This window comes from Podarcis gaigeae (assembly GCF_964106915.1).
Source record: "Podarcis gaigeae genome assembly, chromosome: 4".
In the NCBI taxonomy this organism is placed as follows: Eukaryota; Metazoa; Chordata; class Lepidosauria; order Squamata; family Lacertidae; genus Podarcis; species Podarcis gaigeae.
In genome coordinates, this window is record NC_139677.1 from 77,527,858 (window position 1) to 77,552,121 (window position 24,264).

The 24,264-nt window shown below is 43.2% G+C and overlaps 1 protein-coding gene across 1 annotated transcript in view; it reads right to left on the reverse strand.

Moving 5' to 3' along the window:
- LSAMP (limbic system associated membrane protein) overlaps positions 1-21,981 on the reverse strand; it is a 1,399,704-nt gene extending 1,377,723 nt beyond the window's left edge. The window contains exon 1 of the mRNA XM_083737171.1: positions 21,531-21,981. Coding sequence (XP_083593297.1) covers positions 21,531-21,597 — 67 coding nt within the window. The 5' untranslated portion in view covers positions 21,598-21,981. The remainder of the gene's footprint in view (positions 1-21,530) is intronic.
- Between the last annotated feature and the right edge of the window lie 2,283 nt (positions 21,982-24,264).

The following is a 24,264-nucleotide window of genomic DNA, read 5'->3' on the forward strand; positions in this document are numbered from 1 at the left end:
GCAAGAACAAAATAACAGCCTATCCGAATTTATATACGGCAGCCTGTCAAAGACCCTGTGTAGAAAAAAGAAATCTTAACTATTATTCTAAATGCATACTAGGAGCAAATCACACATTTTTCTTCTCCAAGAGGAAGGGGATAATATTTATTTATTTATTTATACCCTGCCCATGTGGCTGGGTTTCCCCAGCCACTCTGGGTGGCTTCCAACAGAACACTAAAATACAATAACCTATTAAACATTAAAAGCTTCGATAAACAGGGCTGCCTTCAGATGTCTTCTGAAAGTATGGTGGTTGTTGTTCTGTTTGACATCTGGTGGGAGGGCGTTCCACAGGGCGGGTGTCACTACCGAGAAGGCCCTCTGCCTGGTTCCCTGTAACTTGGCTTCTCGCAGTGAGGGAACCGCCAGAAGGCCCTCGGCACTGGACCTCAGTGTCCGGACAGAATGATGGAGGTGAAGACACTCCTTCAGGTATACATTAGGTGCAGAGAAGTAGTTGCCTCAGGAGCAAATACTGAGGAGCAGGGAGTGAAGAGATCTGGATGTTCCCACTCACTTGCACACCCTAAGCTAGATTTCGGCCCTCAGATGTGCCAGCCAAAGCCATCTCTTCACTTTTGTTGAAATAAGATTCATTTGCCAGCCACATTCGTTCCCTCTCTATGCCACCCAGCAGGAAACTTCGGCTGTTAGCTTACATGAAAAGCAAAGTAAGTCAACTGGACATCTATAAAGAAAGTTAGAAAGCAAAATGTGGAAAGTTTATTAGGCAGACACAGAGGCATTGCTGTTGCTAAGGACACTTAGTCACTGTTGCTTAGCAATCAGAAGAAAGGAACACGAGGCATTTCCTCTATCTTTCCTGCTGAAGAGATTCAGTCTCTTCCAACAGGGAGAGCTTGAAATGAGAAGTGCAGGAGCAAAATGAATGATGCCTTGTGCCTTTAATAGATGAATGGCTATCACAAATTAAATATGGCAAGCCTTTACTAGTATGGAACTACAGTTATGGAAGAAGTTTCACCTGTTGGCATTCTGTCAGACATCTTAATACTTTTGTACAGTCACATATTTATTTTGGGCTCAACGGCTTGTACCATTGTGAATGCTGGGGAGGCGAGAAGTGTTGAGGGCAAACTTTTAAAAAATGAATTTGAAGTGAACTAGCATGTTTTGTTAAAGGATGAACTGTAATGGATTCTTCTTGTAAAAACGAGCCTTCCAATCCCTGGGTTCACATGAGGATGAAATATAAAATAGGCTAGCCCCAGACCACTTAGGGCTTTGAAAGGTCAGATCCCTATTGTTTAGACAACAAAGAAACCAGTAACCAATGAAGAATGATGTGATCCTATAACTCTGGTATTTACATTGAACCATTGTGAACAGCTTGTCATTGAATCTGCTGAACCAATGAAGAGCTTTTCTAAGAACAACATAGAAGTCTCTGATTTCATTCCCAAAGCTAACCAGATCTATATGTACAAGGTTTGGTTTTAATTAAAATTTTAAAAAATGCAAATTCAAGATGTTCCAAATTTCAGACCCAAAAAGGGTAAAGATTGGTGGCATATGCATCATGAAAATCAAGCATTTTCTTCTTTTTGCATAATTCTACTAATTAGGGGAGGGGCAAGAAGCTATCCTGGGCAGACACACGCAGAAAGAAAGAAAGAAAATATTCATATAAATTTCTGCAAAGTGATCTTTGGAGGGGTGTGGAATATTCAATTTAACAGAAGTTTGTCTGAGAAATTTCAAGTCAGCTCTACTTTGAAGCCAGGTCTTACCAAATCACATCCCACATTCTCAGCTGCCCCATCCTGGTCTAGCAGTCTTCCCATGCACACACTGACACATCCCTTTAAACTCCAAATTTTAGAGGCTGGCTTTTTGCCAACACAAGCAAAACCTGGGGATTAAGACTTTTTCTCCAGTTCAGTTTTCAATACGAATGACTCATGTTACAGAAGGCACTTCAGCTACCAGCATGGACCAAACAAAAGCATGCCCCTTCTTAGCCAACCCTCCCACCCCACACTCCTATTCAACATTCAAGGAAACTTTGCTTTTTCTATGAAAGATGAAAACTGGACTATGTTGCTTGCTTTTCAAAGGCCTTGACATGCTTTTTATACTGCCAATGTCACTTAAGAGTAATCCAAGGATATGCTATTCAGATGTATTTGCAGTGTCTACAGCAAATTGTCTAAGTCCTAAATAAAAAAAATTCATTTTGCAGTGATTGTTAAGTATTTATATAACCAATGGTTGTTTCTAATTTACCTTGCCCTGAAGGCCAGTGAAGCTGCAAAGCACAAGCCATTTGCTCTAGAGTAGCTTCAGCGAAGGAAATAATTGTTTTCAAACAGGGGCCAAAATCCAATATATTTTCACAAAGACTTCTGTACTCTCAAAATCACAATTTGTGAAGTTTTAAAAGATAAGCCCTCACCAAAATAAAGAAACAAATCAGCATTCACATTTTCTCTTCATATGTGAATTAAGTCCTTACTTAGTGGCAGAAGCACCTTCAAAGTTTTTATGCATCCAAGAATTGCTTGCTTATGGTACCAATCATAGGAACACAACCACTGAAACTGCTTTGTACTAAGCAAAACAGTGTTGCAACACAATCCCCCAAGTGGTTTAAGAATCAACCCCTCTTCATGTGGAAATTTGGGGACTGTAGTTCTGTTAGAGGAGCATGGGTCTCCTAACAAATCTCAGCACTCTTCACAAACTTCAGCTCCCAGATTTATTTAAGGGAAGACACATCATTGTTCAAAGTGGTATCAATGCACTTTAAATGCATGGTGTAAATAATGGCCATGTCCTTATTTTCTGGATCCAGCAGCCTCACCCCTTCTACACAGCCTCTCCCCTCCATTAGCCCTCAATCCTCCAACTCTCTTCCCTCAGGCCACGTCACGTCTTCTGTATCAGACCCTCCAAGTGTTCCTATTTTCCATGGACAGTACTGGATTTACAGAAGCCATCCTGGTTTCTGATTTCAACCTGGAATGTCCCACTTTTCCTTAGCAGGTCCCTATTCTCATCAGAGAAATGTTGGAGGGTATGGAGTTATGCAACACTTGAGCTAAGGAGATAAGTAACTATACAACCTTTAGAAGACATCTGAAGGCAGCCCTGGACAGGGTAGTATTTAAATGTTAAATATGTTTAATGTTTTAATGTTAGAAGTTGCCCAGAGTGGCTGGGGCAACCCAGTCAGATTGGCAGAGTATTTAAAAAAACCTTATTCTTCTTGTTAAATAGGATGTGTCTATTTTCACCAGAGAATGTTGGAGGGTATGCTATATCTACCAGGGCCATAGTCTCTCCCCGCCCCCTCTTAATTGCCTTCTCCATCTCACTAGAGAGGATCCTGCTCAAAACCTGCAGCACAGTAGGTTTCTATATGATAAACCTGCTTTGTTGATGGAAAACCATGTTGAAATGGTTTCCAGTGCTGAAAATGTCCCCAAATAGGGTGACAACAGATCTCATGCCAAGGCAGTTCACAAGGCCAGTGTAAGATCTGTGTATCTTCTGAAGAATAAAATAATCCTAATGGCTTGGCCCCAAAGAATTGCTAGAGGTGTCCACTATTTGATCTGCATAACTCCCCGCCCCCCACCCCCAAGCAGCCAACATGTCACAGACCTCTTTCCAAAAGCACTCTGCTGGGCTGCTTCCCTTGGGCATCCTGAACTCGATAGATGCACAGTTCTTTGGATCCCTTCCTGCATGTTGATTTTAGCTGTGTCAATCAGCTCCAGGTGGGAGGAGGCCTGCAGCTGCAAGATAGCCTGAGTCACCCATTGTCTCTGCATAAACTTCCTCTAAATCACAATTTTGGTTTGATTATTCATGCATGGAATTGGCAGCTGACTAAAATACCTTCTTCTTTTTTTAAAAAAAAGGTACAACTAAAGAGCTGTAGGATAATTTACACAAAGGGGCACTTTCTCAAGCATGTAAGAGTGAAAGATGACTAAGAACAAAATCTATTTATCAACAGCCCATTTAAATGGCAGGGATCTGAAGGTTTATTTAATTTACAATAAAGACCCTCCTGCTCATGTTTAAAAGGCTTTGCAAGAAGCCGCCTGTGTAAAAATGGGATATCATGCTTTTCCAATCTGCTCTCCCCATGCTGCCACTGCGCGGGCAGACTCTGTAACAGGGAGGGCCTTACCATGAACTTTTGCTTGATGATGTTAACACATTTAGCAAAGTCGTGTGTCACATCGTCTGGCCCAGGAGGAGAATGAAGGGACGTGTTGCAGTGCTGAACATGAGATTCAAATAAGTAGCCATATCTAAAGATGTCGCCTTGCAAATGTCCTGTAATGCTTTAATATCAATTATCCAAGGGCTGTGATTTGTATACTCAGAATAACGGGGTTGGGAATGCAATTGATGAAAACCTCTTTAGACTAATGGAATAACCAAAGACCATCAGCCACATAGGTCACTGGTTTTTTTCATGCCCCCAATTATGCAACCATCCAAAGCCCAGTGCATAAAATTATACAACTTCTACTGCAAGAGCAAAGGTTAGTTCGATGATGAAAAAATACGCTTCCAGCTAGCTGGCTGGCTGAGAGCTAAGTGATACATGAGCAGCAACCTCTCAGAAGTGAAAAGTTTAGAACTTCCTTGGGTTTCAGATTTTTAAAATTGTCACCTGAAAACTGAAACAGTAATTAAGGGAGGTGCCAGTGGGATGGTCTCTTAGATGTAAAAAACACACACACGCACACACACACACACACACACACACACACACACACACACAAAAAAACACACCTCAGTGGATTGATTCACAGCTGCAAGGTTTGGGCTTACTAAAATATTACAAATTGTCTTTAGAGAAATAAGCACACATTCACTGCTGCTAAATGAAGAACCCTTCCCCTGCACTTCAGGCATATTTCTACTGTTGAAAAAATACTACATAAGTGACAGCACCAAATAATACTGAAGACACTCTGAAAAGAGATTTTAATGCTATACCATTGTTAACAGCTGACACTTTTATTGCACAGCACGTATGCTTGCAGAGTACTGTGTACAAGTTTAATGTCTCTGTATTGTAATATCCAAGGTGGGGATATTGAATATTCAATTAAAATTTAGTTTAGGACATTGGGAATATTTTAATTAACAGCTTCTCTCTTCCACGCTCTCCCCCATCCCCTCCTTTCTACCTGGAGAGTCTGAAATAGAGAGTGATTGCCCAGCCTCTAAGGTTCCATTTTTCCATTCAAAAAGCCACGGGGTCCTGCACCCCTTGGTTTCATTAGGGTGAATCCAATAGAAGGTTGCTCGGAAGCTATGCCCACTGTGGTCAATGGAGTATAACTGTGCACAGGACTGCAGCCTCTCTGTGTGTGTGTTTCTACATGTTGAAAACTGTCACTTAGTTTGATTGCAGCTGTTGTCTCCCACCAGTATTCAAAGGGCACACGGTAATAAGAACATAACAAGAAAAGAATAACCCGGTAGGATCAGGCCGGTGGCCCATCTAGGACAGCATCCTGTTCTCACAGTGGCCAACCAAATGCCCATGGGAAGTCTGCAAGCAGGACCTGAGCACAACAGCATTTCCTCCCTCCTGTGGTTTCCAGAGACTAGTATAGCATAAAGGACATGAGTCTACAAGGATCCTGTGCCACGGAGGAAGACATTGGGAGCAAGAGCTTGGGAAAGGCAGGCCATGCTTTTCAGAAACAGGAACTATAATGTAACCTGCTTGTCACATTGAGGTTACATTTATTTGTATCACTGTCACAGGAGAGGGAGACATGGAAGGATCAGTGTAAATCTCTGGTTCAGATACTTACACATAATGCTGAGTGAAACATGCAATTAAATATAAACTTCTCACACTCAAAATAAAAATCACTTACAATAATTTAAGTAATATACATCAAATTTTACATTCAGTATGGGGAAACTTTGGCCCTCCAGAATATTTGCTGAACTAAAACCCATCAGTTCAGGCCATTGACCATGCTTGCTGGGCCTGATGGGAGTTGTAGTTCAGCAACATCTGAAAGCTCAAAAGTTCTCCACCCTAGTCTTAACCATGATATGTAATTTGAAGTCTTAACTCATCAGTGTGTTTGACAACATTAGATAGAGAGAGAGAGAGAGCGCAACAAAAACAGATTAAACTCAAGACAGAGCAAGAAAAAGGTTATCCTTTGTCAATTTTGGGTCCAAACAGAGATGGGAGTTCTAGTAGATTTGGATTCCAACCTCTAAAGGGTCTCACAGCCAGAGGCATACATCCATGCGCTGGGTTCCTCCTCCTCTCCAATAGTTAGAGCTCCCAGACACTTCCACAAAGTGAGTGCCATTTGAATTGACAAACTGGGATTTTTGCAATGTATTCACACTCCAACATAGCCAAGCTTTGAAAGGCCCGGCATGTTGCCTTAGGGTCTGATACTAGGAAAGGCAAGGAACATGTGCCAAGGGCTCCCATCAGATGTCTCAATCACAGGCAATATTAAACCAAGCGACTTTCATAACCATTAAATCCAGGGCAGTGGATGGCAACAAAGAAGGGAAAGTTAATTTTTATTATCATAGCTGAGCACAGCTGGAAGACAAGTCCTGAGAGAAGCCATTTTATTTTTTAGCAGCTCACACAGTCTGTCCCTGTGTGGAGAGCCATGCCAAGCCAGCAGGCTTTCTTCTTAAGCTCATAAAAAAATTAAAAGAATCAAGTCTTCCATGCATTTCACCAGATGTTCTGTTCCAGATGCCTGGAGCATCTCCTTTCCAGTATCACATCCCTGCTCTGATTCCCGTTCTAGTAGTGCCATTTCTAAACCTGCATGGGAGTCATGTCTGTTGTTGATGAAGCCGTTCCCTCCAACCAAGGCTGAAATCTAGTCTACTAGACTATAGCAGTAGGCAGAACTTATTTGGCTCAATTTGGAATGGGTTTGCAATTATGAGTTTTCTTTGTATTTGGGGTGGGTGGTGGGGAGGAGGGAAACCCATCTTCTACTGATGAGCACCAGCCATGAAGAAGAAGAACTGCATAAAATCAAATAACCATACTCAGAAACAAAAAAGTGTTAGATTTAGAGAAAGGGCTGCAATCATGTAAAACGTAAGCAAGAAACAAGAACAGATAAGATACCTATCCAAACTATGAAAGCTGCTCAGTTGGGTAACCCATGTAGGAGTAAAATAGAGTTTCAGCAAGATATTTTATGTAAAACACTTTCATACATGAACCTACAAAGCTGTTCACTTGACAGCAGGTACACAGGATCTCTCTCTCTCTCTCTCATTCTGTGTTTCAAACTAGGGTGGGGGTTTGGGGAAAACCCCTGCTCAAGTTGTAATTCAGTTGAGCATCATGAGCAGGACAAATTTCCAAAGATCAGAGCAAATTATGAAGTTTGAGAGCATCACTGTTGGGTTACGCAATCCCTCTCCAAGTTAGGGATTTGAGAGAGCCTGATCTGAAACCATGAAGAGCCATGGATGATGATGATTTTTACTTGCCCTTCATCATGAGCTCAGAAGTCAGGTTACAATAATTTAAAAATACAATATTAAAAAACAGTTCAAACAAATAATATTGAAGTAATGGCTGAGCTAGATAGTCCAATGATCTGACGCAGCTCCCTATGTCGTTTCTGGTGCCCTGATCAGAGCCTATTTCCTTTGCTTCTGGAAAACAAGCTGGATAGCTGTTAATACTTTGTGCACTCTTCACATACTCCACAGTACCATTGCGCCAGTGCAGAGTTTTGTTTAGAGATGGCTCAAATTCTGCCATATCCACACTATTCTATAGGTTCCTCACCATGTGAATCATGAACTCCCAGCCCAAAAAAGAGGCTCCTTGCACAGCATGGAGCTTCTTCCCTAATTTCATGCCATCCTATACCACACACTTTGCTTTCCTGGGGGTCCATCCCATTTCTCAACAAATCTTCTTTTTGATTAAGACAAACAAACATATGATTTGTTCCGTCCTTTCAATTGCATAGAAAGCCCTCAGAATGTAAATAGCTGCATTATTTAGGTTTATTGAACATCTGACACTGGGGAATGTGCAACTCATGAAATTTTCAGCGAGGGAGTATAAATGAGATATCCCGATACATTTTTTAAAATGTGAATGATCAAAATTTTATACAGTGAATGCAAGTGCCGACTCTGGCCATATATGGCACAGTTAATTTAAAGTGAAGTTCTACCAGAAAAGTAGCTGTAAAACTGGCATTGCATATTTATTGCGCCTGGAAAATCTCCAACTCAAATATGCTTGAATTTGCAAGTTAAAAGATGCTGCCTATTCTTCTCATGCAGAAAAAAAAAACTAGGTTACAGGACCTGAGGTCTCTCTTAACTATCAATAGCAGTGATGGGGAACCTGTGGCCCTACAGATGTTGTCAGAGTCCAAGCTCCCATCAGCTCCAACCAGCATAGTCCAAGGTCAGGAATGATGGGAGATGTAGACCAGCAGCATCTGGAAGACCACAGGTTCCTCATCTCTGAGGTATAGTCAGCCACCACTAGAAGCAGAAGCCTGCAGCTGCATTTCACATCTCAATATCAGGAATGAAACCTAAGATCAATCATAGGGCAGGGGGATAAGGCACCTATCTCAGCACTGCTAGTAACCAGAGGATATTGATACAGATGGACCAGCATGGCAGCTCCAGGAAACAGTGCAACCAGTGTAGCAGAGGGGTACCAATGCCAAGCTGCAGAAATGCAGGAAAGATTGGGATGGATAAGAATGAGATTAATCCAGTCCTCTATGCCAATAGTTAGGAGCTGTTGTAATTTATCTGCTTGCTTTCTAGTAAGTGTTATGATTACTAAATGAATCAGTTCTATTCCTAGCATTCAACCCATGTCCTTTAGAGCAGTGTTTCCCAACCTTGTGCCTCCAGATGTTTTTGGCCTACAACTCCCATCATCCCTGACCACTGGTCTTGCTAGCTAGGGATGATGGGAGTTGTAGGCCAAAAACATCTGGAGGCACAAGGTTGGGAAACACTGCTTTAGAGCATGGGTTGAGTCAATGATATTTTCCATGGAGTAAAAATATATTTGATTATGTTGAGCCATCTTCAGGTGTTCACTACAGAGTCCCAAAGAGGTTCTCATGCAAAACGGTCTTGTTCTATCTCCTAGATATTGACCTGTGCCTCAGACATGTCCTTCTATAGCCAATGTGTGATTGGCATCGCTTCAGAGGGGACCCAATGCACAGATGTGCACATGTTTGGAAAGTCTGCAAATTTAATTTTGAGTTTCCAAACACCTTTAGAGTGCCAGATCTATTAAAAATGTCTGTGCATGGGTTTTTGGTTTTTTTTTTTTTTGTAAACTTTTAAAAACATTGCAACCTGATGCAGAAATGTTACAAAATGAAATGAACTGAAGTCAAGAGTGGAGAAATAAGAAAAATGGGGAGGGGTGTGGCAATGACAAATCTGTCGATTTTAATCTTCACTCTATGAGCAAAAGGATGAAAAGTGGTAGCTAGAAGCTCACGTTAGTTCCTGTGTAAGAGGAAGACATTCTCAAGGGACCCCTCTGCCCAGAGGAGTAATAAGAAGCAAGCACGAGAAAGGCACTCAAGAGTCAAGAATGCAGTTACTTTCCAGAGCAGGAAAATTAGCTCCAGTTCAGTGAATGCGTGAAAATTAAGCAATGGCACAAAAGCCACACAGGACATCTAAACCACTCTCATGGGGATCTTGCAGGATTTTTCTGTACAGCATATTCCCCAGGGTTTAGCTCAGTTTTAATTCCAAATATCACAAATGATAGGGCTTGCACACAGCCCTGAAGAAAAGTGGGTGAGTAGGTGGAGGATGTGAGGCAAGGAGAGAAAAACCACATTTTAGCTGACAGGTAATTCATACAGTCCAACATTTTCATTTCGGGGAGAGGGGGAAATGATCCCGTTGCCACTGCTTGTCCTCACAGGTCCCCCTGAACAAACATCAACAGAAACACACCATTCAAATACACACAGATCATTATTGCATTTTGCCTTCTCCATCGCTTACTCACGCTCTGCATATCTGCACTCATTTCTAAACCTTCCTTATAAATTAGTCCCTCCAGCCCCTGAATTGCTTTTGTTGCTCTTCTCTGAATTCTCTCTAATTTTGTTTACATCTTTCTGGAATTGAAATGCCCTCAACCAAAAGTAGTAAACAACAGCAGCTTGTTCCCCAGCTAGAGGGTAATTCCGGCTTCCCAAGTACAAGAGCAAGTGCACAAACACACAAATACAAGCAAGCACTTCCAGAGCTGCCACAAATGTGGAGCTCATGAACGGATTCACCTCACATCCCCTCAGAGGAAGAAAAGCAAAGCTCTGGAAATTAAACAAAAGCCAGCCCTTCTTCAAAGTACCAACTAGATCATAGCTGTCAAGTGTCCCTTATTTGAAGGGACAGTCCCTTATTCCAGCGCCATGTCCTGCTGCTGTCCCTTATTGATGGATGTCCCTTAAATGTCCCTTAAATGATGTCCCTTAAATTTCAAAGGAAGCAGCTCCTCTCCCTCCCTCCCTGCCGGCCGGCCGGGGAGGAGGGAGGCTCCAACTGTGTTGCTTGGCTGTGTTGCTCACCCAATAAGAAGTCTAAGAACAACTGGGGGATGGAGCTTGCATGCCTTGTGTGTGGCTAGTTAATGCAAGCTGAGGAGTTTTTTGAATGCTGGACGCCATTTTGTTGCACGTGCTGCTGTAAACTTTGCAGTGCAAAGCCAGGCCGGGGAGCCATCTTAAGTTGAGACTGCATAGGCCTTGAGGTGCATGCGATTCAGATTCTATTCAGTTGAACCTCTGGTTACAAAGTTGCTTGGACAGTGTCCTCGAAGCTACCCAGCATGAGTTTGACCAGACTGCAGGACGACAGGAAGACTGCAGTGCCTGGAACAGGTGAGGCTGCAGGTCCCTTATTTTCAAATCTGTAAGTTGTCAGCTATGAACTAGATCCAAATCTGAGGCAGACCCAAGCCCTGTTTGCATGATTTAACGGGGGGGGGGGTGAACAAGAAGGCACACAGGGCAGAGGGAAATCCTGTGCACAAGTGTGCTCACATTGAATGCCTGCATCAATGTCTGCCACCCTTCAAAATGGTCCATCAGATATGAAACAGGCCCTTCCTGGGGGAGTGAATGCCACTACAGTTCCTCTGCCCTCTTCTCCCAGTTGAACATACTGTGACATCAGCAGCCAACACACCAATTATCTTCTGCATTCTCCTATTGGTGTTATGGGGAGCCTGTCACCCTGCAGACATTGCTGGACTACAACTCCCATCATCTCCTGCTATTGTCCATGCTAATATGGGCTGACAGGAGTTGGAGGGCTACACATTTGCCACCCCTGGCATCTGCACATACTACTGTGTGCTTGGGAAGTCTTCTAGTCCAGAATTCCTAACTATATCAAGAGAACTGTATATGTATCCCTATGACTGCGGATGAATGGATAGGCAATTGAATGTTCACTCATCACAGTTATATTGCATGAGTAAGGCTCCAGTGTTTCATAGAAAGAAATATAATTTTCCTTCAACATAGGGAAATGCCAGTGAAAGGATACAAAGACAGAAATTGCCCAAGAACAGCTTAACACTGCTAGATTTAAGAAAACGTATTTTGCTTTTATATCAATATTGCTAGGCTTTTTTGTAAAATAAAAATGTATATTTGGTTCTTTACTTTGCAGCAAAAACAAGACAGTTAATCAGATGTGCGTTATAGTGGTGGGCCTGTGCACACATCTATACTAGAAAAACTAGTTTCAGAAACAAATTCACATCAGAGAAAGGAAAAGAACTCCAAGATGTGCAGTTACCCATGATACTTGCAGAAAATTCATGTACTGTCAGAAAACATCTGAAGACACAGCAGAAAACTCAATGGGGGGAAAAGGGAACACAAGTACCCATTGGCCATTTCACAATCCTAGCTATGTCTACTTAGAAATAAGTCCTACTTATTTCCCTGCTTACTTCCCAGTGAAGTAGCATTAGGATTCCAACATTTCTCTACCTGGTGCCCTCCAGGTAATTTTGAGTACAATTCTCAACAGCCTCAGCCAGCATCAACATCGCTAACTGAGGCTGTGGGGAACTGTAATCCAAAATACCTGGAGGGTACCAGGTAAGGGAAAGCAGTGCTGGCTTCTGTTTGTTTATTTGTTTTAACTAACAGATAATGTGGACTCCATCTTGGAATGGGAGCATTAGTGCAACTGCCCTATAGGGGCATAAATTTGTGCATACATTAGAGAGTTTTTGCAGGGCAGGAGACAAGTTGCACTGACCAGTAATTGACAATTGACTGAAATCTTCAGATGTTGTTCTTAGTTGTTCCACAGCCTGCTGAAACCTATCCTAGGGTAACCGGATGTCGTGGTTCTCAGGGACAGTCCCTGGATTTGCAAATCTGTCCCCAGGAGATGTGGCAGTGGCAGCCTCAGCAGCCCGGAGCCAGCCTGTTAGCGTAGTTGGCTCTGGCTGGCTTCAGGAGCCACTCGCTGCTGTGGCGCCCACCATTTTTCCTGTGCCACAGCAGCGAGCAGCTCCTGAAGCCAGCCAGAGCCAACAGCACTATCAGGCTGGCCCTTCCTGGGCAACGGCTTCCTGCCCGTTACTCCCAAGCCTCCCCTGATCTGTCAAAACAAAGGGGAAGGGGGAAGGAGATCAGGGAAGGCTCAGGAGTCAAGGTTTTTTTTAAAAAAACTGTGCATTTATGTTTCACAGGTTGTGAAAGAAGGGTTTTGCACCTTTATACAATATGCACGTGTGCTTGGGTCCAGGGTTTTTTGCCTCACCATCCCCACTACTGACTCCCTGTTGCTACTCAGCTTCAAAGGGGGGGGGGTGGAAAGGTCCCCGGATTCATTGAAAAAATCCTGCTTGGCAGGGGGTTGAACTCGATGGCCCTTGTGGTCTCTTCCAACTCTATGATTCTATGATTCTATGAAATCTGGTAACCATAACCTAACCTGCTGTGAGATATTTAAAGTGCAGCCATATGAACAATTCATGTTTTGCTAGATAGGCACATGATAGGAGCTGAAGCTCATTCAGTTTTCCTGTAACCTTGCTAGAGAGAGCTCTTTGAGAAACACGTCCTCTGTGCCCTGACAGGGGAGGGCATAGTTGTATATTCTTCCAGCTTCTTGGGCACACCATTTTTCCATCACTTTCCAATCTGCCAGCAATGTGAGAACCTCTACAAAGTCTGAGCCCCAAGCTCAGAGTACATTTTAAGATGGGTTTAAGTATGTCTTTGTAACTGAATTACCATTTTAAGCCCACCTGAACAAAGCTGCTGTATCCTTTACTCTTCAACAAATATTCTGATTGAGTTAATGTTATTTTTATCTTTTACAAGACTGTTTGTGAGATTGTTGTTTTAAGGGGGAGAAAGGGGGAAATAGCAGGAAAATCCAGCCTGCCTTAAAGCATCCTGGATTACTTAAACTAAAAGGCTAAAACTAGTCTATCTAAGCTTCCCCTTTAAGCTACAAAGGGTAATTTTCAACAAATATACCATCTTCTAGCATCTGTTCACATCCCAACATTTGCCACAGCCTCAGGACATCTTTTTGCATTGTGGCATATAGCTCCTCCCTGCTAAATAAGGCAAGCACAAACTTGCTGAAGACTCCTTTGTCCACCCCAGCATGTATTGGCCATTAATACCAAGCTCATAATAATTGCCTGGCTTGACAATGATGCTTTTACTGTTTGTGGTATTTCAATCTATGGGTTATATTGAGAATATATTTATGTTGTTTGGGGAACTACCCTGTAATTTTTAATGAAAGGCAGTATATTAATCTTTTTTTAAAAAAATAACAAAGGGAGAATACTAAGGTTGTAGCAAAACACATCTGATGTCTCTCTATTTTGAGCATCCATCTTCTTCCTCAGGGAGCTCTAGATTAGACACAATCTCACAGTTACACACAATCAAGGGTGCTTTACTACAAAAACATATACTTTAGAATCAGCATCTACCATTTTCATAAATATATACCTTTGTATTGCACATCTTAGAAAATGCAACACTTATAACCAACAGCCTTGAAAGAAAATAATCAAGTAGTAATATAACCAGTTCACAAAAGCAGAACGGACATTAAGGGTAGAAAAACAGTTTTCTTTCGAGTCTACATTAGGGCAGTTCAGAATCCTACTTCATTCAAAAAGTCAAGAATGCTTTTGTGTCATTAACAGTTCATTGTATTATGCATGTGCAGAAGAAGTCTGAGGTTCAGCTGTTGTGACTTAGGACTCCATGTGGTCTCAGAAGGGCTTAGCCCTGAAATGTATTCCTGGTATTAAGATGTCACTCATGGGATGCATGCAACAACAACAAAGAAAAGAGGCCCTCCATAGTATGTAAGTAGGTTAAAATGTGGAGCCTGTCACCCTCTAGATATTGATGGACACTCATCATCCCTGACCATTGGCCATGATGGTTCAGGCTGATGGGAATTGGAGTCCAACAACTGGAAGCTTCATTTTTGTTTCAACTTGTCTACCACATATTTAACATTGTGGACACAACTTCCTTCCAGCACCTGCTGCAGCCAAGCTGGTACCAAACACATTGTTCTGCTTTCCTTTCAACCACGTCAGCAAGGCAGCCCAGGACCACCATAGATAGTGCCCAGATTTGCACCCTGGAGAGGTCATTTTGATACTGCCCATGCAGCAAAAACAATGTGGGAGGCAGCAGTAAGAAGTTACTGGTCTCTGTAGCCACAGCAGGTGCTGTGATTCTCTAGAGGTTTCATTTCACCCCTGGAGTCACACTCCATTTTCTGTCAAGACAGACAGATGCCAGCAAGAAGACAATGGGGGCTTCTCCTACCCAAACACCCACTTGCCCTGTAATGGATTCCTGTTATTCCTGTTACATAACAGCACCATCAACCTGCATGGCAGTTTCACAAAGCTTACAATCTAAATTTTGAAACAGGGTGGAGGAAAAAGGGGGAGTCAGAGGTAGGAGAAGAATATGGATTGGAGTTACATGCTTGGTTTTGGGAAGGACTGAGTAGTTGTGCCAAAGACTTTTATGAAAAAGGTAGGTTTTCAGGAGGGATTTAAAGGATGAGGGTCAGCAAGTCATCTTCTTCTTCCATATCTTGAATAGAAGTAGTGAACTTGGTCTAGGCTGCTCACCCCAAAAGCTTTCCTCCTGCCCTCACTGTATTCTCTTCATTATTAGAGCTGGACAAAGCAGCCTGTGCAGTTGCTGATATATTTTCCCCCTCTCCTTCCTGGATGAAATGATAACAAGAAGAGCACTTCAGCTGTCAAAGCGATTCCACCCTGGCCGAGTCGGAACAGCACATCAAATCATGGCACATTTTTCTTTAAGGGGAAAGGGAGCCTTTTCAGGAAAGGCAATTTGCCATTCCACATCAGACTCTTGGCCCACTAACCTGATTAGTTGGCTGCTGTAAGGGCCTGCCCTGGTAGGGCTGTGTATGTGTGTGTTCATGCATGTGTGAATGTTGATTATGTACATGGGTGACATAAAGAAACCACCTTAAACCTCTCGCTAACAATGTGTTTCCACTGTGCTTAGCACCTTCAATACAGCTGCTACTTTTCAATAATAAAACTTTGTATTTCCCTAGGTCATTTCAATCAATAACAGTTAGCAAATATTTACACAGCAATTTTCAGTGTTTAAGGCTATGGCCAGGAAGCCAAATCCTTACTATGTCATGCAGGTCAGTAGCTTACCACTGCTTTAACCTACTTTACAGGGTTGTTGTGATAAGATGGAGTGGAAGAGGAAAATAGAAGCTAATCAGCACCCTGAGCCTTTTTAAAGGAATAAAAAAAATACTAAATAATCTTAAGCACTCTTACTGAAGTAAATCTTACTGAAATTTTGCAAGTTAGATCCCCAGATTATAAAATGAAGATGTTAAAGAATTGCATGAGCCTTAATACAATCCTTAGAACAGAACAGGATTTCTCCAACCTCAATCCTAAAACAGGCACAGGGAAACCTCATTAAGAACTAAACTCCAGAACTCCCATCTTCCCAAATTGTACTGAGATGCTGGAGCCGTGAAGCTTCAGTCACCTCAACACATTCAGCCTGGACCAATCTTTTATTCCAGGCTAGAATCCATGGAATTATTCAGGCAAAGTGCAGTTCAGAGCTGAAGGTCAGGACCACAGACAGCTCTGTGTGAAGCAAAAATAAAATAAAATAAGATGTGTCCGGATATCAGAGTGGCTGGATAGCAGCAGAGAGCTAGGATTGTTGATGCAGCACTAGTGTGGAAAAGGCAGAAGCTTTACAATCACTGAGGAAGTATGCTGTGCATTTACACGGACAGTGCTGTAGAAACACAGGTGTGCACTCTGGAAGAGTTGAAATGTGTCCTGTATTTCACAGACATAGTTGGGCAATAAACAGAACGTCAAGGGAGAAGTCATCTCTGTCTTAAGAGGGGACAGAACCATCTCCTCTAGAGCCAAGGATGGGGGCTTCACAGTCTGCTGGGGGCTCCTCTTCATTCGAACCTCCTAAGGCAGGGGTAGAGAACCTCAGATTTGGGTCCTTTCTCTCTGACCCCTGGGACTCTCATGTAGTCATGCCTCCTTGCTCTATACTCTCCTTGAGTGTTTTAACTTGACTGAAATGCATCCTTGAATGCCTCTTCCTTGCCTTGATGAAAGATGTTGGTGTAGAAACCTCTGACTTTATAGAAATTGAATGAAGCCAATCATGCAAAATTAAAGATGGTATACATTGGTTCACTCTTTGGCTTTGGCCCCATCCATTGGTATGTGACCCTTGAGTTGGATAATATTCTCCAGCCCTGTCTTTGCAGCATCACCACATTGGAAACCATCTCCCGGGGAGCTTTTGGGACCCACTTGTCTTCAACCTGGAAGTCTTTAGAGATTCCCTACTACAAAAGCAGGCTAGGGAGCTGGTCTACAGCTATTTCAGTGGGAGCTGACCTCAGGGAGCATTCAATGCAGCCAGGTCCTGGTTGGTAGGGTGGGAGAGTCCTGTCCCTGGAACTGTATGAATGCCAGTGTCACATGCAGAAGTCTGTGCAGAGCCACTTCCCATGCCATCACACAACTCATCATGTTGCACCTGTGATGGGGCATGAAAAACTGCCCTTTGTGGATTTTTACATTCACACTGCACTCTTATTATGCTTCCATTCCTAAGATGCTTAACATCTTTGCCTCCTGACACCATCATCCACTAACCCATCTATTTTGGAGACACACTGAATGAGTTGGTCTTCACCCCACTTTCTCCCCACATTAGTTCTATGGAGCAGAATCCATTAGGGAGTTCCTCTAGGCAACTCTCCCCCCCCCCACTGAAATTAATGAGCCTGCATGAGAGAGAACAGCTTCCCAGTGGAACGTTCTGTTTGGTATGTTGATCTCAGCAGCAGAGTCTTTAAAAGCTACCTAGATAATATTTGTCCCAAGGTAGCACATAGGAATCTGACAAGACAAGTGGAAGGATCATTTTTGACGCAAGAAGTTGCTCAAATGGCTGAAAGAGGAGCTTTGTGGCTTGGGAGATTTGATTATTATTTGAGTGATATATTGAATTGGAAGGTTTTGGAGTCAAGGATCAGTCCATTTGGATTCCACTCCAAAGCGCTCTGTTTTTTTGAGATTAAAGTACAAAGCCCTGCTCTGTCTTTCCTCTTATCCTAAGCTTGTAAGTAAACTTGGCTTGACCTAGGCCTTTGAACATCTCCATCACTTAAGAGAACAGAAGGCAATAAAGTGAGACACACTCTCATCAGTCTTCCCAGCTTGAAGTGAGCTCCCTGATCTCATTAACCAAGACAGCACCTGAAAACTACAAGGCAGAAAAGTATATCCAAAGGCGCAACAGCAGGCTACCTTACTTCTTAGCCAATACACAGTTTGCAAATGCACCACCACCAGTTCCATTGTGTACATTCTGCAACCTTCACTAGATATGGCCATTGAACAACCTATACATCACATGTATGTGAAATGTACTATGGCCTGTTTCACCTGTTACCATACATTACCATCTAAGCACACATCATAAAGCAAAGGATCTTGCCAATCACCATCCCAAAATACAGTGTACCAAATCTTACCAAGGCTGCATAGCACATCATGCATGCACAAGTCATGAAAGCAGGAGCTGTGCTTAACCTCCTGCAGTTCACATTTTATGCATACTGCCTAGACATTCTAAAGCATACTGCTATAAACATACCTGCATGCTGTGTGGACATTTCCAAAGTACACTTATCCCATGGCCAACAAATGAGTAGCTAAAATAAGCAAGAACTGGCAGGAAGCCTGCAAGCAGGACTCTGGGGAGAATATGCTCTAGTGAGCAAACGAGCCAAGCATCAGGACTCCAAGCCAACCCAGGCAATGAAGTTCATGGGAGCTGCATGGGTTTGATAAGAAAGGTAAGCAGAGGCAGTACATGCCAGAGGATTTTTGGCTTGCAAGGCTCTATTTGCTGGCCTGCTACTTAGCAGAGGAGGAAGTGGGATCTCTGGCTTAACCCATATGCCCTCATAGAGAAAATGGGAAAGCTTGCAGTTAAATACAAATAGGATGATATGAAATAAAATAAAATAAACTACAAGAGCAAGTTGAAGCCTTGTCCAAGGTACCAGTTTTTTCAGCCCAGAAAAGGTGAAGGGCAATGTGACGCACAACTGAGCCACCTTAAAGAGATCACTTCTCTCAGGGCAGAGGCATGCCAACCACTTCTCTATCTTTGCCAAGGCAGCAGAGGACCTTAAACATGTATCACCAATTTTGCATTCTGGTATCTCTGCTTTGAATCTCTCCCTTGGCTGTGTCTGCAAACCCGAGCACAGTGCTCTTGCTCTCTCTTGCAAACCAAAGCTCAAGAGTGTGTGTGTGTGTGTGTGTGTGTGTGTGTGTGTGTGAGAGAGAGAGAGAGAGAGAGAGAGAGAGAGAGAGAGAGAGATCCAAAGCAACAGGCAGCTATAGTTAAACCCAGCCCCAACAACCTAAAGATGCATCTCTATTTCCAGTATGCCAAGGACAGATAGCTTTCCTCCACCTCGATATAAAAAGGGTTGGGACCACTGTAAAATGACATGCCCCATTGCCTTGTTAGCTGTCTCTAGCAAGGGATACTGAAAGGCAAGAGGAAACAGCCATACTGCAAATGATCCACTTAAAAGGGATTGCTACAAAATGCTAGAATAAAATGCTTTGCACATCTGATGCTCTGGGAGCTCATACATTCATGCTTTCCAGCTTCCTTTCAGACAGCTGCCCCAAGTTTTTCCATTTGCATATTCACAGAACTAAAAGGAGGCATCCGAGTTGCTGGGAGTTTATGAAAAAGAATGAATGAAAAGCATTCGAATAAATTGGGATTTCAGTGTGGGCTAACTTCTGCTGAACACCCTTGCAACAGCACCACCAATTTCTCTTCCACAGCTCCGAAATCACGCACACACTTTGGAAATTGTGACAGGAAAAGAAAGGCACAGCCGGGAGAAATGTGACTCGGCTTACACAGTGAAACAGAAGGGGAGTCTATAGCAATGCCCAAACTCTCTCCACCTGGCTCAAGGCAGGAGCCCAGGGGCCAGCAACCCTGCAAATAGTTAAAGCAGCTCCGAACATTGCAATGCTGCAATCCTCCAATCACAGCTCTCTGCAGCTTGTCAATGGGAAGCTCTGTATAGTAGCTTTCGCTGGGAAATAGGCATCCGTGAAAGAAAAGGAGGAAGCCTTGGGAGTCTGCGGGTTTGCCAGTGTGTGTTATTCTCAATGGGTCTGTGCCAGAGGTGAGGGAAGCTCACCCCAGACCACTGAATGTTACTGTTGAAAGTGGCTATAAATCCGACAGACAGCGGAGTTGTGTGGGAGCATTTGCTGAAGAGGAAAGCGTTCCCTTGCTCAGTAGAAGGTGGTGTTCGCTTCCAAAGAGCAGAGCACACATTATTTTTTTTCCCAGAGAGAAAAATGTATGCTCCGTAGAGAAAAGTGTGCCTATGCACAACGCAGAAAGGCAGCAAAGAGAAAGTGCAATAGTAGAGAAGGATGCTTGGGAAAGGATGGAGGTGTACGTATGTTCATGGGGATGGAGATGTATCTCTCTACATACAAGCAAAAGCAGACATATGAAGCCAGTGTCCATAGGAGAAGGACACAGTCATAGTCATAGTGTGAGGCTTTCAGAGCAGCACAGCAATTATGAGAGTGCCAATTAGGGGGGAAAGGGAAATGCTATGTCCTAAGAGTGTGTGTATGGCTCTGTTGTGGCATGCAAGGGGGGGGGGAGAGGGTACTGTGGCAGGTGCAAAGGAAATGGGGCAGTTTGATTTTTAAGGGGGGAGTGAGGGATCAATCTAGAAATTTATGCTGGGTATATAGAAAATGATATGCATGCAAGAGAGGCTCACTGTGTAGTTGTAAGGAGGGAGGGAGAACACATATGAGTAGGTGGAAGAGAGAAAGTGCACAAGAGATACATATATCTGACATGTATAATGGAGGGATCAAATGTTGGGGGGGGAGAGAAGTGTAAACACCAAGGTGTGCATGATGAAATTGTACATGTAGACTCTGTATGTGGAATAATAGCTGTTAGTGTGTTTAAACCACAGTGTGGCAGTGTTTAAAAGAAAACACACACACACACACACACAAGCATGGGGTGCGGTTGGGGGAAAAGGGGACAAGAGTTTGTGTAGGAGTCTGCATCCACTGTGCCATCCAAACTATGAACCCTCATTTCTCCTGGAAGGCATTTGCAAAACTGTAACCTGTAACCACTTGGGACTCAACCTTCTCCTTCCATTGCCAAGGGTAGAAACAGCACAGGACCTGGTGTACCATTTTCACTTGCTGCTAATCAATACCCAGAGCATCTCTGTCTCCCGGCTACTCCAGGGCCATTTTGTCCTACAAGGAGGAGGATTTTCATATTTAAGAATCCATCAGATAGTCTGCTGGGGGAAGGGAGGGGGAGAGAAACTTAAGCCTTGATAGGGTCCCCAAGTCCACCACACACACACACACACACACACACACACACACACACACACCTTTCCATATGCAAAGCTGCCATGGAAGGCAGAAGATAAGTGGAGTATCAGCACCTGTATGTCACAGACTGCCAAGTGACATGGGATGGAGTTGGAGGTGGTACAGAGGTGCACACCTCCGTTGGACCCCTCCCTTTGCAAACCCTCCTCCTCCTCCTCCCCCCTCCCCCGCAAAGTACATACTGAAGCAAGCCAGGCACACGAGGTGCCCTCTAACTGTAACAGCCAACAGCAAATAAATAAATAAATAAAACCCAAACCCCGGGCTCCCATTTCCAAAAGGGGCTGGAGAACCAAGTGGAACCAAACGGAGCTCCCCGTTGCAACCCATCTTCCTGGTCCCTCTCCATCATCCCCGGATCAAAGCAAGAGGGAGACAAATCGCTGCCTACCTTGAAAGGAGAAGAGGGACAAGAAGAATCCCAGCACCCAGATACTGTGCAGCCAGTAGGTCCTCATGATTCTGCCTCGGTCGATCAGCCTCCTCCTCTTCCTCTTGAACTCTTCTCTTTTATTTTCTTTTTAACGACGCGAACCTCCTCCTCCTCCTCCTCTCCCTGCCGTCTCCTCCGTCAGCGTTTCTTACAAGCTTTTGACAATCCAGCACAAAAGAAGCTGACCTAGGATGGCCAGATTCCTGAATAACCTCACTCACACTTTCGCCTTCGAATAATTGGGAGATGGGGAGGGGGCAGCTCGGATGCTCGTCTCAGCCTGAGAAAATCTCTCTCTCTCCCTCTCTCCTGCAGCTCCAACTAAATGCGACTGTACTTAAACAAGCAATGCCTTATAGGACAGCGCTCAGAGCAGAAAAGATCCCACCTCTGCCATCTAGTGTTGCAAACCAGAGCCATCCTTTTCCTGATTGCATACAGGCTTCCCTCTGTGGATCTTCCCGTTATCCCGGGTACTGTTTAGCAACCGCTGGACCGTTATTTTCTGCAACTTGGAGTGTCTTCTCATGATGCTAAAAAGGGAAAGCATTTTTAGTATTATTTTGTATATCACATTACTGTATTAAAGAGTATGCATGCTACATCCATGAGGAATAGTTGTTTTGAAGCATGGTACACTTTCTATTTACCATGCACCAGCAACATTCACACATGCAAACAGCAGGAGAACAAGCTCAAATGCAATGTTGGGGTTGGGGGGTTGTTAGAATGCCCATGAAGAAAGGCAAAACCTCTCTCCTTTTCAAGCACGTTGCATTGTTATATGGAATGAAAAGGTGACATCGATGAAATCACACCTTTTCCCAATAGAGATAATTCCTGCCATTACCAACACATTACACCACTTGCCTTTTCCTTCAAGAATTTCAAGACACCTGCAAGAATGACACTACTTTGCCACAGGTGTGTTAATTCAAAGGCTGGTCTTTTTGTCTGTCTGTTTGGAAGGGCTAAGAAGTTTAATCAAACTTAGTTACTAGCCCTCCGAGATGGTGGTATTATAATTATATTCCTAAAGTAGTTGCTAAGTGCTAGACAATATATATATATATATATATATATATATATATATATATATGTGTGTGTGTGTGTGTGTGTGTGTGTGTGTGTGTGTGTGTGTAATACAGGCCCTGTCCTCATGTTTACAATCTAAGAACAAAGACATAACTTTTTTTGTAGGCAGGAGGGGAGGAGAACAAGTAGCAATGAGAACTATTTGAAAAAAAACAACAGCAACTAGGCTGGGCAAACAGGCTAAAGGAAGTGTCGTTTTCTACCCACATCCCATACAGAACAGCTTAAACGATGTTGGTAGATCCCAAAATGGAGAACAGGAATCAGGTGACAGTTGGACAAAACAACTGATGGAAGGAATTTTTCCAGGATGCTGATCAAGTCAGTTCTCCTGGCCATCAAGATCAATGTAGCATAATTAGCCCACAGAAGACATCACAAACAAAGGTTTAACTTACTTTGAATCAGCAGCTTGAACCTCCTAAACACACTCAAACTTCCCTACACATGGTGTTTGGGGAAAGTATATAGGAAGAAGTTTTCCTCCTTCTCCTGTAATTCTAGAACTCGGGGCCATCTGATGAAGCTGGAAGATTGAGAATGGACCACAAAAAAGTGTTCTTCATACAGTTCATAGTTAAAGCTTGGAATTTTCTGACACTTCCTCCAAGAAGTTTGAGCTGGTGGACATGGTTCTCCCCCTCCCCATTTTATCCTCACTGTGAGGCAGATTAGGCTGAGTGGGGCTTTAAACTCTGATCTCCCAGGTTACAGTCCAACACTCCAACCATTACACTGGCTCTATACAAGAGCAGTAGGCAGAATCACTGAGTTTAAGGTTATCAGTGGCTACCAGCCACAATAGCTCCATCACACCTCCACCACCAGAGGCAGTAAACAGCTGAATACCATTTGCTGGGAATCAAATGTGGAAAGAGTGAGTTGATCTGTCTTTGCTTGTGGCATCTGGCATCTGGTACACAGGAGAACAGGATGATGGCAGAGTAGGGTCTTTGGCAGGATCCAGCAGAGTTCTTACATTCTCCCCAAAGTCTAGGTTTTCTTTTCTTTTGCTTTCTGTTTGCTCTAGCTCTGCTCACCCCTTCAGCTACCTGTTTTCTATTCCACCTCTTCACCTGCATTCCTAATAGGTTGCATCTGTTCTCTCTTCAGGTTAATTGGCTCCAACTGTGACCCCATGCAAACACTCTCACAGAACATACACACAGGATCAAACACAATGCTGCAGACACTCATGCATAGGACATGCACTCTTGTGTCTACACTGGACGCGTCCTCCGCATCATGTGATGCACAGTGGCAGATGACAGGCTCTTGATGCCCCTACCACTGCTGCATGAGTTAAATTTCATACATGAAAGTGCAAGCATTTAAAGTTCAAATCTCTAGGTTGCTATCCAATAGCAGGAATTAAATAATGCATTGAAGTTCCTTTTTTCTTTTCCTTTGTGGATTATTATTTTTTATATTGCTTTTATTTATTTTCATGGTACAGAAGATAAATTTTGAGAAAACAGTTGTTATAACAGTAAACAACAAATTATTTGTCCTGATAAAATTGCAGACTTTGATCATGCCATGTGTTATAGTTTCATTTGATTACTTTGAAGCACCAATCACACAATTCAGTAAATCA